The following is a 16,310-nucleotide window of genomic DNA, read 5'->3' as shown; positions in this document are numbered from 1 at the left end:
ACACCGAAATGTATAAAATTCCATACCACTCTATGCGTATTAATACTAATTTGTGGAAACATCACTGTAAGTACATCTAACAGAAACTATTTAGGAAAGAGGGATTTTCTTTAATGTAGGCAGATATAGGAATTCTGCTAGAAATTACAATCCAGTGTCACATACTAAGTTTGTAACAGAATAGTTTTAGTCATTTGACCAACATACTGGTGGAAGGTAAAAGACCAATGGCAAGAATTGAGTTTAATTTGGATAATCCTGAAGTTTGACCTTCATATATTAGAAATTCTCATAATTTGCTATAGTTTACGAGTAGGAGCTTCAGATTGAATGCTACAATTTGCTGTCTTTACACGCTGGCAAAGTGCCATTAATTTCAATCTAAAACAGTACTGGACTAGTTGGAGTAATCACTCTCTGCTGTATCATAATAACTTGGCAATGGCCAGAAGAAAGATTTATGACCTGGCTTATAAGACAAAGGCCAATGTCAGTCTTTCTCATTATCACAGACTTCTTATGAGCGCTACTCCAAAGGCCATGAGCATCTTAGGAAAAAAAATCACTAACTAGAGACAATCATTGTCTGAAATGCTTCTAGGTCCACATCTATGGCCTAGTCCTCAGTGCAGCATCCTCGTCTTCCCCACAGGGACAATCAGGTACCTCAGTGAAATTACATCCCAGTAGCAAAATCCTCCCAGACACTTTCAGGATACCAGTTTTGTCACTCCCAAAGTACCACGCTTCTCCTGCTCCCTCCAGCTCCAATATTACCTTCAGTGAGCTTAGAGCAGTCTCACATGTGCTGGTGACACTTCAGAGTGGAAAACCAGCCTGAGTGCTACAACCATACATTTTTGCAGTGCTCTAAGAACAGCTCTGAAACCTGTGTTATGCTTCTCTCTGATATCCATATAGACCACAGAGAGGAAAAATCTAAAAGCATCTGTGCTGCAATGCCGTGAGCTCTCATCCCCTACAGAAGGAATGCAGACATCTAAGCACAGAACACATGAGCCATGTGCCATGGTTGCTTCTTTCATGACTCATTTATTCTCTTGTTTGCAGCAGATTGCTATTGCCTAACAAACCAAACCCAAAATAGAAGAGCACAGGCAATTTTTCCACAGGCCACTAATAAACAACAAGGAGGTTCAGAGGGTTATTTGCACTGCATGCAAAGTTGAAACTCCCAAGGTTGAAATGTTAACCCCCAAAAAGTGTCTAAACAAGAAAAGGATGTGGGATATGAGGCCAATTTCAAGGTCAAGTTTGGGATACCACTAAAAAAAAGCTTGCAGCAAATCAAGACAAGAGGAAAAAACACTATAGCTTTTGTAATACGGCAGTTAAGACACATTCCTTGTCCATCAAATAATTTTGTTTTGTGTGTCCAAGTAAGTACCTTAAACTTATAGGGCAAGTTTTATTAAAATCAGTCAAAAGCTTAAATCACTTCAATGGGGACATCATCAAGACTTTAATTTGCTCGGAAGCTGTTACATTTTTATTATTGACAATTTGAGCTCATGGAACCCATTCTCAGCCTCTCTGAAGTTGTACTGATTGGATTGTTTTTGCTTTCTTACAGCTGCTCACTCCAGAGACAACAAATAGCAACCCAGCAGATTTTTATAAATGTTTTCTAATTATTATTGTTTCCTATAAATGCATTTCCTCATTTCAGTGTATAAATAGCAAACTGATTATTTACAGCACTTTCTCCTGCTGCGCACTAGCCTATCTGTCAGAGAGGTGAAACAAATAACTGAGCTATGATTTGTAATAATAAAACCTATGCATCATTTTTCTTTCTCTAGGAAAAATAAAAATCCAGTTTCTGCACATTTGCTGTTTTTGGCAGCATCCTTTTCTCTTGAAGGAAACATCTCAGCACATGAAAGAGGATCTCAGGATAAAGTGTGCTTTAAAATAGAGTAGAAAATTCACTGAAAATCAAATGCAAAGGTTTGTTCTGCTTTTTCAACATCTGAGAAAGCCAGAATGTGTATTTTCACAACATTGTATAATGTGGGACATACTGTTCAGCTTACTGGACCTAAGGTGACAGAAAATAATAGGGGCATTACCTCAGTTAATGTAAATCAGAGCAGCCCAGAGGTCAATGAAATTACACCTCTCTCTTCCCTTTTGTGGATCCTGTCAAACAACCTGCATTTTTCTTGCTTCGTTCAGGATGGTGTGATGAGCAGCTGTGCTCTGTGATGGACAATGCAAACTGCTTTTAGAGATCAGGCAGTTTGAAATGAGAGATCTCTTATGCTTTCTTCTTAAGAGAGGAAGACAAAACAGAGCATTTCAGTGTACAGTATAGTCTTCTGTAACTGATTCACAAATCTGAATCATATTGCAACAATATGTTAGATTCAAGAGGGATATATTTCAGTAAACACAATGGCTAGAAAGAATGAGTACTCTTCACTGCAGAATATGTGATCAGTTACTGCAATGTCATACATTCAATGACTCATTTTTAGACTGTGGACAGTTATCACAAAAGGCCTCTACACATTGTTCTGAAGTGCCATTAAGTATTCTTGGTTGATAATCTCTCTCTCTCTCTCCTCTTCCTCTCCTTTTCATTTTTTTCCCTGCTGAGACATGCTGAGATTCAGTTTCGAATGCATTCTTCCTCCGTGGTCACGCATGCCCAGCATGCACAAGCAGAAAGATTATGCCCAAAAGAAAAGCTCCCTGAAATGTTTATGACAACAATTTAACAAGCAAAAGCTGCACAGTTGTTGCAGTTTTGTGCATTTTCCTCTGCCCTCTCTGCCCATCCATGGCAATAAATACAAAAATAAAGCATTCCTTGTCTCCCCACAAATGATATTTCATTTTAGATTTTAAAACCAATCAGAGAAAACAGAACAATGTCAACAGCTAGTCAAGGTCAGCTTTGTGTTCCATGCCGGAGCTCAGCTGTAACCATCCTTGATTACAGAGGCAATAGTGCGCAGCAACAGAGGTTCACAGGAGCTCACTGCACATACAGAGGAAGATGGTGATTCAGCTTGGCACACACAGTCAATTGTTAATTCTTTTTAAGTTTTGCACATGCAGGAAACTTCATTTGTGCATTTGATCCATATTTTTCTCAACACCACAAGTAGAGGATGTCCCAGTTTTTTTCTTGCCTTTTTAAACACAACATTTTACAAATGACTTTTTTTTCTTACCTTGACTCACAGTGCAAAGTAGTGAGGATGTACTATGAATAGCTAATTCCTGCTGCTCTTCATTTTTTGTGTGAAGATAGCCAGGCAGAACGAATACAAAACTAATCCTGCTTTATGACCACAACACATGAGCACTTCTTTAAATGTCTGGATTCATAAAACTTATAGCTACTGGTGAGCAACAAAGTAATTTTCATAGCTCTGCAATGCTATTCTCTGTGAGTTAGGAGTAACTACAGACTACAGCATTATAGCAGAGGGTGCATCCCTGTACACTTGCCCTTTTCTAACACTACTCCTTGCTAGCTTCTGCTATTACCCTCTGTTGGAGGCAGGATGTGAGGCTTGATAGACCTTTAAACTTTTTCCTCATGGTTCTTTATCTGCTCTCTCTGCACATGAGAAGCTTGAGTTCGCAAAAGGACATAATTAACAATAAACACACAAAATATTTTACCAACTGGTTCTTGTCAAACAGAAGCATGGTTTCCCATTAAATTATGACTGAAAAAACAAGGGTGGGCAAAATTTCCTCAGGAGTGTTCGCAAGGTATGCCCATGAAGATGAACATTAGTATCAGTTGCTTTATTTTACATTTTTAAGAGGATCACATGAGATCAAATATTTAAATGTATTTTGGACCACTGAAACAGGCAGAATTCGGCACTCAGAGAAACCAGGATGGAGGCAAAAAACACCCTGGAAAGACATTCAGCCAAGTGGACAAGTCTGCTCTGTACACATAGACACAAAGGATTAACTCAGAAGAGCACCCCCTTTTTTTGTGTGTCTCCCATTCTTTAAATAAATCTTGTAGCCACCTCTTAATTATCTAACTGCCTTTTTTAAGCTCATTTATCATGAGCTTAAGTTCCAGTTAAAAAACAAACAGTTCCAGTTAAGAAGAACAAACAACAGAATCCTCACAGGAGCTCACAATAATACAGGCATCAAATTCACATCTCCCAGTAACAAGTTACACACTGAAATTCCTAAACTGAAATAAAGTTGGGTTAAGATCTTTGCGGAAGCACAGTGTGAACAGCTGGAATGGGATAATGAATTCCTGTGACTCAGCCCAGAACAGATCCCTGATCTACTGCATCTGTTTCATATCTTATTGTCCTGCTCTCCTAGGTAAGGTTCAAACATACCATCTAGGAACAGGCTGAGAGAATCAGTGGCATTTATCATAAAAAATGTTTCCCTTTAAAAACAGTTGCTCTAATTAAGTCCTCTCCTGCACAAGATCCAGGGTTCCTTCACAGGTTTCTGTTAATAGGCATTCGTAAAATTGGGACTACAGGCAGATAACTATGTAATCTATCTTCCTTTCTGCATATAGCATGTGTTTGATCTGTGCCTACAGAGAGTACCAACAGTGATTTGACTGTTCAAATTCCTCTCTGCACATGATTCAGAGCTCCTCTTTAAAGCTTCATTTATTTCACTGCACCATGCAACAACAGCACCTTGACTCACAGAAAAAGCTCTTTTAAATGTTTTCATTTCTAAAGTTCCCTCTATTGTTCTACAAATATAATAACCAGAATACATAAAAACTAGTACACACAAATTTTTGAAACACCCTGAAAATGTCTAAAGTATCTACCTGACATTATGAGACAGAAGTTAAATGCCTAAGAGTGTGCTGCTATAAAGTCACACACACACGATTGGAATGACCAAATATTCTTTCTACCCATACTCCTTATGAGTGGCTGCTAACTGTGGTCCAGACAACAGCATTGCCTGATGTTTTCAGAGAGGAACATTCAAAAGGATATGGGTTTTACTACTTTCCACATCCAGAAGACATTGGGATAACATTGTCTATCATCTGATCAAAATTAGGCTATTGGATGGGTAATCCACTCACCATCTTTTAACTGCCTAATTAAAGATTATCATTCCAGAGGTGCTGAAACTGATGAGTCTTAATGTTCTTTTTTCTTAAACTACAGAAGCCCACAAGAAATAGTCCTTTAGTGGCAATAACTTGCTCTCAATAGCATCACTGATAATACTGTTTCCATTTGACAGTACTGATATACATGTCACACAGCACACATATTCCCATAAACCCATACAAAACAAAATCTGGGTCACTCTGCAGCCTTTTCAGGAAACAGAAAGAGCCTCACCTACCTAAGAGAAGGCTTCAAACCTGTATCTTTGCTAAATACCTGGGATGTCATTCAAATTTTGTCATTACGGTCTATCGAACTCATAAAAGGAGAGGGAACAAGTAAAAGCAACTGTTTCATCAAGAGAATAGTTAATACTTCTTTCTGGTTCAGATTTTAGAAGCTTTCAACACATATCATTCTCTTTCCTCCATTGGCTTTACCTTCTTCATAAATATGGCATATATTAATTCATTTATTTCTCATTTTGAAGTTGTAGAGGATTACCATTCTTTTTATACTCAGGAAGGCTGAGGCATATGAGAAGGACATTGTTTGCTGTGAAAGGTTAGATAGAACTTACTGGACTTCAAGGATGGACTGGAAGCAAGAAATTACATGCCCTGATGCCAGTAAGCTGTCCGACTTTTACAACTGGAGCAGCAGCATAAAACATTGTCCTTCTTAATGACCCAGTGGAGTCCACCTAAAAGATATCTTCTGAATTAAGGAAGCGAGTTACTGATGTCTCAATTGTTAGGTTGGATTCTAAAGAGGTATCATAAAAGTTAATGTCATAGCAGCTCTTATATGATAGATATTGATCGTTCTAATATCAAGCCTTCCACAGAGGACTAATGTTTAATGTTTAACAGGGGAAAATTATATTTTATATCTCATTTAAAGCTGAATCATTAGCACGAGATAAGCAGACTTTTGGGGTGGGAGGAAATCCAAATGTGCATAAGTCAACCAGACTAAATTGTTTTTTTCTAAATGTGAACATTTGCCAGCTGCTCTTGAGAAAGAAGCCATAGCGAGATAGCTTTCCATGTCTTTGACAGAAATGACTTAGTCGGAAGCTAGAAGATTTTGTAGTTTTCGTTGCTGTTGTTACTTTTCATGTTTCTTCATTTCTTTGCTTTTTGTTGTGGTTGTTGTTGTCTGCTCCTGTGTTTTGTTCTTGTTGTTTTTAGCAAAATTGCCTTTTGAAAGTATATTGCTATTCCATTCCTTGTGTTAAGTAAATCATTTTTATACCAGATACTGTGCTGTAATTTACATAAACAGCTGTGAGGGCCCTTCTGTAAGAGTGTATTTATTTCATAGAGCTCTGATCAGAATAATACTTGGGCAACAAAGCAAAAATATATAAAGGCTAACGCATCCGTTTTAACTTTCTGCAGCCATTTTTTACTCTGAAGCTTTGCTATCCACCTCAGTATCTCCAAAACACTTTCCTATCTTTCAGCAACCACTGGCAACAGGTGAGCTTGGGACTGTCATTTATGAGCAAATTTCTGCCCACGGAGAGAAAAACTGCAGCAGTAGTAGCACTAATTACCCCAAAGATACTGCAAACACGAAGACCAGGCAGGTACCAGGGACTGTAAGACCTGTCCCAAATTCATAAATATTACTGCCTAACCCCATAGCTTTATGGCTTTCAAAGGTAATGAGAAACTAAACATATACTAAAATAAATGTCTGCATGCTTTGTGTCTAGTGAACCTGCACATTACAGAAAGCTGCAGCATATAGAAAAGTTATATTTTAGAAATCTCATGGCTTACTATTGCAGGCTGACTCCAAATTGCTGAGTAGGTAGAGGTGGTCTTGGTGGAGGAACCTTAACCACAGGTGGCGGTTTTCCTTTGTGTTTCCCCCGAAGATTTTCATCATGTCTGCAAAAACAAAAAGTCATTGATTTTCTGTGCATCACAGCTGACAAGTTACATATATGAGCAGCTACCAGTTTTGTTTGTGATGCTGAACTCCTGACAACAGTGTATATGCTACAGGCCTTACAGAATTTACGTTTACTATAATTAAAGTAGTAGGGAAATTTTTAAGCAGTATTTGTTGAAGAATTCTTAAGCAAGACAAAAATGAGCTTTTTTGTTTTTTTTTTGCTGTAGCCAATGGAGTACAGTAATAAATGTGTCCAAAAAATAGGAACACTCTATAATTTAAAAGCAAAATTCTAGCTTCTTTGCTACTCATAATACAGTTCTCCTCTCTTTTTCAACCATGCAATATAATTTATAACCTCAGAGCTCTAAGGTATTTCCAGTTATTCCCTATTTACTCAGATGGTGTGTAAAAACCCACCTGGCATCGGTAAGTCATAATCAAAGCTTCCAGTTACTTTCATTCAGCACTGACATAAAATCATTTCCTGTCAGTATATCAAAGCATTTCCATGTAAATAGTAGTGTCGAAAAGACTGTTATTGATACTAATACTGGCACTTGATAATCCCAGCCCAATGTACTTCTTTATCTTTCCTTCTCACACCTCTCTCCATTACTCCTCCCTAGCACACATACACATATCACATAAAAGTAGTGGATCTGATAACAAGACATATCCATAGAATTCAAAATCAATTAACTCCTTGCTGACTGTGAAAGCTCTTCATAAATGGAAGTCACTCAATCCATTACAATATGCAAGCAAAGAAGTCGTGACTGTATTTTTGCCCATGACCATTATGCAATACACATAAGAAGCAGCAACACGTGGATTGGTTTTGTTAACACTCACACTGAGGCTGCAATTATATAAAGTAAATGTTCCACAACTGAGATGTGGAGGCTTCAGACCTGTAAAAACCTACATAGGGTTCCCCTGTGCAAACATGTGACACACTCCAGGACATCTTACATGGCAATACAAATTTCAGAATTAAATCCAGTCAATCACGGAAGGTAAATTAAACTTTCAAACACTGAAGAAATGGGATTAGATTCTGCTTGGAATACAGCGAACATAACACAAGTGTACCTGAGAAAACGTGAGACAATGTATTTGAAACTTGCCACGTACCGGATGACTTCTTGAGGAATATTAAGCTGGTCATATTTGAGATGTTCTCTCAGATCGCTTAAATAGTTCAAGTAGGTGACTTTTTTCCCAAATTTATGGCTAAAAAAATTACAAAGAAGTGTAAAAATCAGCATGGGAGAAGCATTTATGAAGGCTTTAGTTTCTGTTACAAAAATGTAAGTGCTGACGCAACTCAAAATTAGACTGTAATTGAAGCAGCAGGAGACATGAGATGTATTTCATTTTGTATGATCAAACATATACAGTGCATGCCTGAGAGTCTGATTTGAATAAAAATAACTGACTTTAGTCTGAATGTTTTTTGATTTGCATAGATATGAAAAACACTGCTTTAAAAGCCACTGAAAAACAGCTTTCACACAGCATTAGGAAGCTCACTAAAATAACTGTTAACTGGAGAAACTGTTGCCTGGCCAACACAATGGTTATGTTATTTAGGTACCTTCCTACCAAAACACAAAATAATGGGACTACAGACACAGACCATAATGTATCAAATGACAGGCAAGATATTCAAAGAATGCATAGCGTATGTCCTTGAAGTGCAGGATCATCACATCTATCTGTTCTGAAAAGAGCTGGATAGCTGCTGAACAATAAAGCTCTCTTGATGAGCCGAACAAAATGGACTTCCAAATTTGATGCAAGGAGGATCGCAAGTTAGGTTTTGAGTTTCAGTTAGGCACAGTCCAAACTAATTTCATATTTTTCTGCTATACAAAGCGTCTGTCCTGTAATGAATTGTCAATACAAATAGTAGGCGTTCCTGATTGAAACTGTACTTCGCTGCAGATTACTTTGAGAGCAAAACTGGAGAAAAAAATCTCTCGCAGTAATGAATTCAACAGTAATTTGTCAAACAAGCATACGCACACTCCCTCTAGTGGGCAATGACACAAATGCAAGTCACTTGGGTATTTTGGAAGCTCTCAAGTCAAAAGTGCAAAACACTGCCAACAGACAAGTGCTTTTGTGACTGATAGATATCAGTCCACTTGCATAGAACTACAGATTTTTCAGCTTGTCTTTCTTAGGGGTTTTCAACATCACACGTAAGCCATGAGCTAATGAAGAATTCTCTGTAATTGACTTAAAGACCTTTTCAGAGTTAATTAATTCTTTCAATTATTTTGTCATAATAATACTAGTTATTATTATGCCATAATTGCTAATACTATTATTACCAATGTACAATTTTGTTTCTGTTGGACACAAAGAAGGAGTAGAGTGCTATCAGGTTAGACCCAAGTATCCAGGTACGCAGTACTAAAAGTCAAGTACGACACAAATTGCACATTGCTATGAAAACAGGACGTTACGAAGGACAAGATGATCATGTATCTAAGATGACAAATGTTGGTTTCAATTTTCTGTGCTGTATATGCATGCTTAAGTTTATCAAGGGCACCCATTTTTACATCCAAAAGAATCACAGAATCAATGACCCAGGTTGGAAGGGACCTCAAGGATCCTGAAGCTCCATCCCCCTGCCTGGAAGGGCCACCAAACTTCCACATTTACTAGATCAGGTTGCCCAAGGCCCCATCCAACCTGGCCTTGAACACCTCCAGGGACGGGACATCCACAGCCTCCCTGGGCAGCCTGTTCCAGGACCTCACCACTCTCCTAGTAAAGAACTTCCCCCTAACATCCAACCTAAATCTTCCCTCTTTCAACTTAAAACCATTTCCCCTATAAAGTAAGGATTTAAATGCCAGTGTATCATAGTGTTCCAACAAAAAAAAAAAAAAAAAAAAAAAAAAGTATCTACATTTCTTAAGAATTAGCAGCAGTGTTTATCTGCCTTATAGCCCTGCAAAGATCATGAACACTGAAGGGACTCTGAAAGTTTGAAGTGCAAGGAGGGTTACAAGTGCATTCGAACTCTGGAGCCAGCACAGATTCCACATCACAGTATGATCAGAGGCTGACTACACTCAGGCAATAGCTGTCCTTCGCTATTCCACTTCTTCCCTTGGCCTGAGGCTGACTTCTCAGCACCCCACAAATCACTGTCAACTGCCTCTTAGAAAAAAGTTGGCTGTGCCTGAGTCATCTTCAAACAGGTCATGACTGCTGGTTTGTTGTGGTTATGGACTGTTGGGTTGTTGTTTTTTTTTTTTCTGAAACCTTCTACAAAACTCTTAGTAGCCATCCTACAGCCAACCAGGAACAAAGAAAATCCATACAGTTCCTGAACTGCATGGATTCCTACTGCACCTCCTGCTTCTGTCACAGTTTTCTCACCAGTGGATGTCTTGGATTATTGACACTTATCTTACTTCCAGTTACAATAAATATCTACAGTCATTCTTATTTTAACGAACGAGACGTTACAGAATGAGATCTAACTGCATTTCCTTAAATTTCACATGCTTCTTGCATGTTCTGATCTGTCTAAAATTTAAAATTCCCCTTTATAATTAATTAAACAAATAGTCAGAAAGCGTGAGTTAGAATAACTAGGTATGTAGGAGTTGATGAGGAGATGACAGGAGTTGCTTTATTCCTTCAACTCTGAGGACATTCATAATATAATCTGCAATACATTAGAATTACTTTGAAAGTAGAATTACTTTGAAGTTCAGGAGCAAAAACCTAAAGTCCAACCAACTTCCAGTCCATCCATCATCGCTGGTTTCTTGTAGCTACCATTAGTTTTTAGAATGAAAAGAATCCTCTAGTAAAATATAACTATCATTACACTTCCTATCTCAAATTCATATGAGCACTTCAGGGCTTATTCATTAACTTTGAACACACTAGTAGTATCAATCCTATTCATCTCAACACTTGAGATCAGACCAAAGGTTACCCATTTATTACTTGCTTTACCATATCACCTAGTAACTCCAGTCATGGACTGGTCATTCATGTCCACAGAATAACTATGTTTGAAGTAGTATTTACTTTAACATACCACTGAACCTTTTATCAATTAAGAATGCATTATCTTAGAAGGAAAAAAACCCTCTACCCTGTTATGCATACTCAAGCTTGAGCGCATCATACAAACTAGTTCAAGCCAGTTTAAATGAGTGTTGTGCTGTAACTTGATATATTTTAACTCAAACTTTTTAAAAGCAACCAGTAAGAGAACATATCATCTTTAAACTAGACAGGAAAACTGCCAAGTACCTTATAAGAGGTTTAAAAATATTCCACAGAATTTTGATGAAGTTGGTTGGATGTACAACATAGAGTGCTTTAAGGTTTTTCTTATACCTAGGAAAAGAAAAGGAAATTGTTAGAAAATTTTCGAATATCATAGACCATAGAAATGAATAGATACAACTGAATGGAAGGTACTGTTACAGGAATATCATATACTGTTTTATTCAAATACATTAAAAAGACAATTCAGGAGAAACTCAACATAAAATGATTTTTTAATTAAAAATAATAATAATGTAAAAAAGGTTATTTTGATGATACAACAATATTCCAACACTATTATAAACCTAACCAATATCTTTTGTCTTAAGGAAGAAAATTATGAGAAGAAACAACCTGAAAAAGAATTGAGAGAATAAGGAAGTCTTAAAAACAGACTCCATCTCTTTATTTTCTCCATAAAGGAGCTTCATACAGGAGAAAATGTATATATTTTCAGGTGTGAAATTAAGACCTAATCTTCTTTCTCACTACTTTTATGTTGTCTTGGTAGTCGTTTCTAAAGTTGAAGCCATTGTTTTATATCAGACGGTCCTCTTTATTTAAAACAAAACCTTTCTCCATTGCTTGATTCCATGTTGTTATATAACAGAACATAACAGATTCTAGCAGGCTGAAACTGAAATGGAAACTAGGCAGCACAGGAACACGCTGATCTTACTCAACCTTACTCCAAGATGAAACTGAGAAAACCCACAATCAAGTGTCTCCATATATTCTGTATAAAAACTGTTGCTTGGTGCTTTGCAAAGTTAGCTCCAAGCAAATAACTCCTGCACAACAGGTACTGCTGTAATAAGAACTCAAATTCAGTGATAAAAACTAAAAAGCCAAGCAACTAAGTTACTTTACTGAAGTCTTTTTTCATCTCAAAGCACAAGGCATAAGCCTGTACGTCTGTGGAATTTTACATACTTCATATTTTCTTGAACTACAACCGAATGCCCAGAAAACTTCACTGAATTCCTGCAGTAAACCTTAAAACCAAGAACTACTACCTTGAAATTATTCCAGTTGAACATTTCCTTTCATGATACTATCTAATTGTAATCTTCCTTTGTATTCTCCTCTTTTCTCTGACCCTCAAAATACACAAACAGGTCTGAAAGGTACTATTTCTTGTGTTTGTGGGTGTGTGTTGGGGGGGGCGGTTGTTTGTTTTTTTTTCTCTCTGGCTAGTATAGCTAAACATATATGCTGGACTGTAAATACTGCTGTGAGCTTCTCAGTGACTGCTTGCTGTGAACTCCAGCTGTGAGTAAAATGATGGGTGCGAGGTTGCCTACTTTTTAAAGCTACGTGCGATTATCTGATCGTCTTTGGTTCTCTTGCATTCTGGGACAGAGTGAAAACGAAGAAAAGAGATTTCTGATGTAATTGTGTGCTTGAGATATATGCAGGAGAGAAGGCAACAAAACTGAGGAAGATATTGCCCCTCATACTGCCTCTCCTATACAGCTACTGTAAATTAAGCTTGGGATTGTCCCAGAAGGAAAATAATATGATACGGTAGGCTTTCAATTCCACAGAGTGATTTATTTTCAGGAACAGTCAAAGTACTGCAAAAAACAGTATTATAGCCCAAACTTTTCACTGAAGACAAAATATAGGAGATCCTTTGTTCTTTTTTTTTCCTTACTCTGTCCCACAAACAAGAAATGCATTATAGCAAACATATACAGAAGCCTACTAGCAAAAACAAGCTTTCTTTATCAGTTGTTGAACCAATATCAGTTTCTCATTAAAGCAGTTAGATACCTCATATGACAGCTCATCTCTGCAGCTCGGATGGCTGCTGTTTTCTTGCATAGTGTGTTCTAGGGTTTCAGGATGCTACTGGGTGAAATTCAAAATACTCTGAGCTCAGGCACTAGATAACCAAAAGTAGTTTTGCATATTTGAATTTCCATTTTCAAAGCAGGGTGGTACACAGTTCTGTTACATCTTGTGTGTTTACACTGCACTTTAATCTAGAAACACCCATTAACCTCTTCCACAGTGTCTTTTTGGAGATTTTCTTCTTGTTCCAGCTCCCAGATTGGAAAAATCAGGCACATATGATTCATCCCCCCAACACACACACACACAGAGGCACATCTACACTTCCACTTTAGGAAAAAGCCATTTATGAATGTTTCTACTTCCAGTTATGTCATCCTTTTTTGGCCAACTTACAAAAACAAGTGAAACAACTAATAACTTGTCAACAAGTAAAAGCCTAACTGATTTCAATAGAAACTTCCAGCTCTACTGATGAATGCTTGTTTTCAAAGAACAAACTTCAGAACTCAATTTCCTCTATTGAAAAGCTATATATCTAGGAGTTCTGGCCTAGTCAACTACCCATCCAACCACATATTAGTCAGCAGCAATCATTGTTACCCCAAAGGACTGGCATATACCAGCACAGGGGTCATTTTCGTGCTTCACATATAACAAACAGCGGATACTGCAAGTATTTTGAGAAACCGTCTGCTAAGATCCCCTATTTCATATACAACCTAGAGTTGAGAAGATTTAAGGTTCAAAAAAAGAATTGTGAGATAATCCAGAATGATGGCTGGTAAGGTGTCACAGGCTTCTTGATAAATAGCGCACAGAGAGATGATGGCTCAGTTCTTGCTCCCAAGTCTTTGTATAACTTTGGATAATCATTTCAGCACCTACAACACTCATTAGTAGTGCACAGAAGACACTTATAAGAGAACCAACAGACTGAGGCCATTACAAGAATTTGTAATGGTAAAATTAACTCAGCCATTAGCTACAGACGTTTTACACACACACACCAACCAAATATTCTGGAGTCATACTTCCTGTCAAATTCTTTGTAGGCAGTTTGTAACCATTTCAGCGATGGTTTATTCAGACTCTTCAGGCCATAGTGAAAGTAGACAACAGTATAATCATTTTCTACATACTGGTCCAGAGTATACTTCAAGTACCTGAAAAGATAACATTTTAGTTTTAAGACCGTGTATTGGATGGGGATTTTTAACTGAGAAAGCAAATGCACTGTTTTTGCAATGAACATTCACGACTGAAGATTCATGCTTTCCTCAATCTATTTATCAAATGAGTTCATCTTGTTTTAGAGGCAGCGTTACCAATAATTTCACCACAGTTACAAAAACAATGGTACTCACAGATCACTAAAAGATGAAGGCAATACGTGACTGTGTTGTTCAGCAAATATTTTAAAGGATACATTTTAACTGACAGCAGCTTTTATTTTGTTTTCTTCTTGTCTTTATCAATTCCTTTCTATTAGCCAAATAAACACAGTCATTTTGACCTTTCAAAATAATAAGGGATACATCGTCTTTTTTATTCTCAAATTAAAAGATTTTAAATTCTTGGAAAAATCCATTAACTCTAATTACTGCCAATTACAACTGGCTACTGTAAACTTTGCTTGAATGTGTTCACCTTTCTCTTGTTTGCTTTGTAGGGACTACATTCATAGATCATTTCCTTTAAAACTAATTTAAAGAACTACTCTAGTTATCCCATCTTGAAATAAAAGTATATAAATAAAGTATATGTTTTATAAGCAGATTTCTGTGCATTGATTCTTTTATGGTATAGTGTAAGACACTTTTCCTTTTCTCCTACAACTGAGAACACTGTATGGTCTATTACACAGCTCAATGATTCAAATAAAGCAATGATGGAGGAGTACAATCTGGCCTCATCTCTCGCTGTGTCAGATTTCAACTTTCTCATGTCATTCGCAATGCTATCTTATTATTCTGCGACAGATCCCCAGATATTATTCTTCACTCATTCAAGTAAATAGACAGTTTCATGTGACACTTACTAGGCTGTGGCCACCTGAAAGCATCAAGGCCACATTGAGTATTCACCTATGCAAAAGCACATAACTTCACTGCTATGCTGTACTCCCACAGTCTTACTGATCTGCTTACTCATCTATCATACTGAAAACCTTAAGGCTGCTGATAGTCTGGGACAAGGAATGCCATTGCTATTTATATAATACTATTTTGATACTCAGATTGAGTATTAAACAGTATTTTAATGTTATTACCATCAACAGTAATTCAGGACTTTCAAAAAGAGTGTCATCAAAATATAAATATATCTAAACGGATACTTTGACATACAGAGAGCCTCATGTTTTATTTTACAGCATGCAAATTCCTTGGCACATCGCCTACAGAAAGCCTTTACTTCTAAAAATAATTCAGGGTGTTTTGAAGGAACCAATATTTTTGTACAATCAGCTGCTTGTTACAAGGTGAGATTTAAGAGACTTAAACAATAATATTGCACTTGATGTAGGTTGTTTTATAAAAAAGGAAACAGTAACATAAATAACAAAATGTTATTGCTAGGTGATTTAGGAAATGAAATATAGCAAACTAAGTCAAACTTGTCATCCATGAGAGCATATATAAATAGCGCTAAAATACTAGAAGTCCTTTTCCATTGGTCTTCATCATAAATTCTTTGTTTTAAAACACCAGAATTCATAAATAAAATCAAAACAACAAGTTAATTTGAGTACACAGTGAATTACTTCCTCTAGTCAAAATTCCAGATGAAGTAACTGACAGTTTCATCCACATCTCATTGACTTAATATTAACACTAGTAAGTGCATCATTTTTCCATTTCACTCGCTGCCTCCTGCTTCTCCCTCTCTGCAAACTCATTCATCTGGAAACAAGCTAAAGGAGGTTCACATATAAATGTGATTCTGTGAATGCAAAGCAGTCCACACAGGAGATTGAGAGAAACTTACTCCAGCAATCTGGTGTGATTGAGCTGGTGGGAGGGGGGCATACGGCAGCAACTGAAGGTAATCACCTTTCTTCCAGAATTGTCATCACCTGGTGAACAAAACAGACAGTAAATACAACACTCATTTATTCATGCAGTGAGACTTCATTGATCTGAGGGAGCAGTTTATATTTTCTGGTATTTGGAGTAA

The 16,310-nt window shown here is 37.1% G+C and overlaps 1 protein-coding gene across 2 annotated transcripts in view; it reads right to left on the bottom strand.

Annotated features, from left to right (window-relative positions):
• Positions 1–16,310, bottom strand: part of ARHGAP8 (Rho GTPase activating protein 8) — a 74,912-nt gene that overhangs the window by 25,726 nt on the left and 32,876 nt on the right. The window contains exons 4-8 of one of the 2 annotated variants that reach the window (XM_072346018.1): positions 16,122–16,209; positions 14,144–14,299; positions 11,319–11,405; positions 8,160–8,258; positions 6,905–7,015 (exon numbers count right to left, since the gene is read on the bottom strand). In XM_072346018.1, the coding sequence (XP_072202119.1) occupies positions 6,905–7,015; positions 8,160–8,258; positions 11,319–11,405; positions 14,144–14,299; positions 16,122–16,209 (541 nt within the window). The remainder of the gene's footprint in view (positions 1–6,904; positions 7,016–8,159; positions 8,259–11,318; positions 11,406–14,143; positions 14,300–16,121; positions 16,210–16,310) is intronic. The other variant, XM_072346026.1, reaches the window with a different exon arrangement.

Source organism: Excalfactoria chinensis, chromosome 1 (genome assembly GCF_039878825.1).
Source record: "Excalfactoria chinensis isolate bCotChi1 chromosome 1, bCotChi1.hap2, whole genome shotgun sequence".
NCBI lineage: Eukaryota > Metazoa > Chordata > Aves > Galliformes > Phasianidae > Excalfactoria > Excalfactoria chinensis.
Note: the sequence above shows the minus strand (reverse complement) of the source record. Positions and strands in the feature narration are given on the sequence as shown.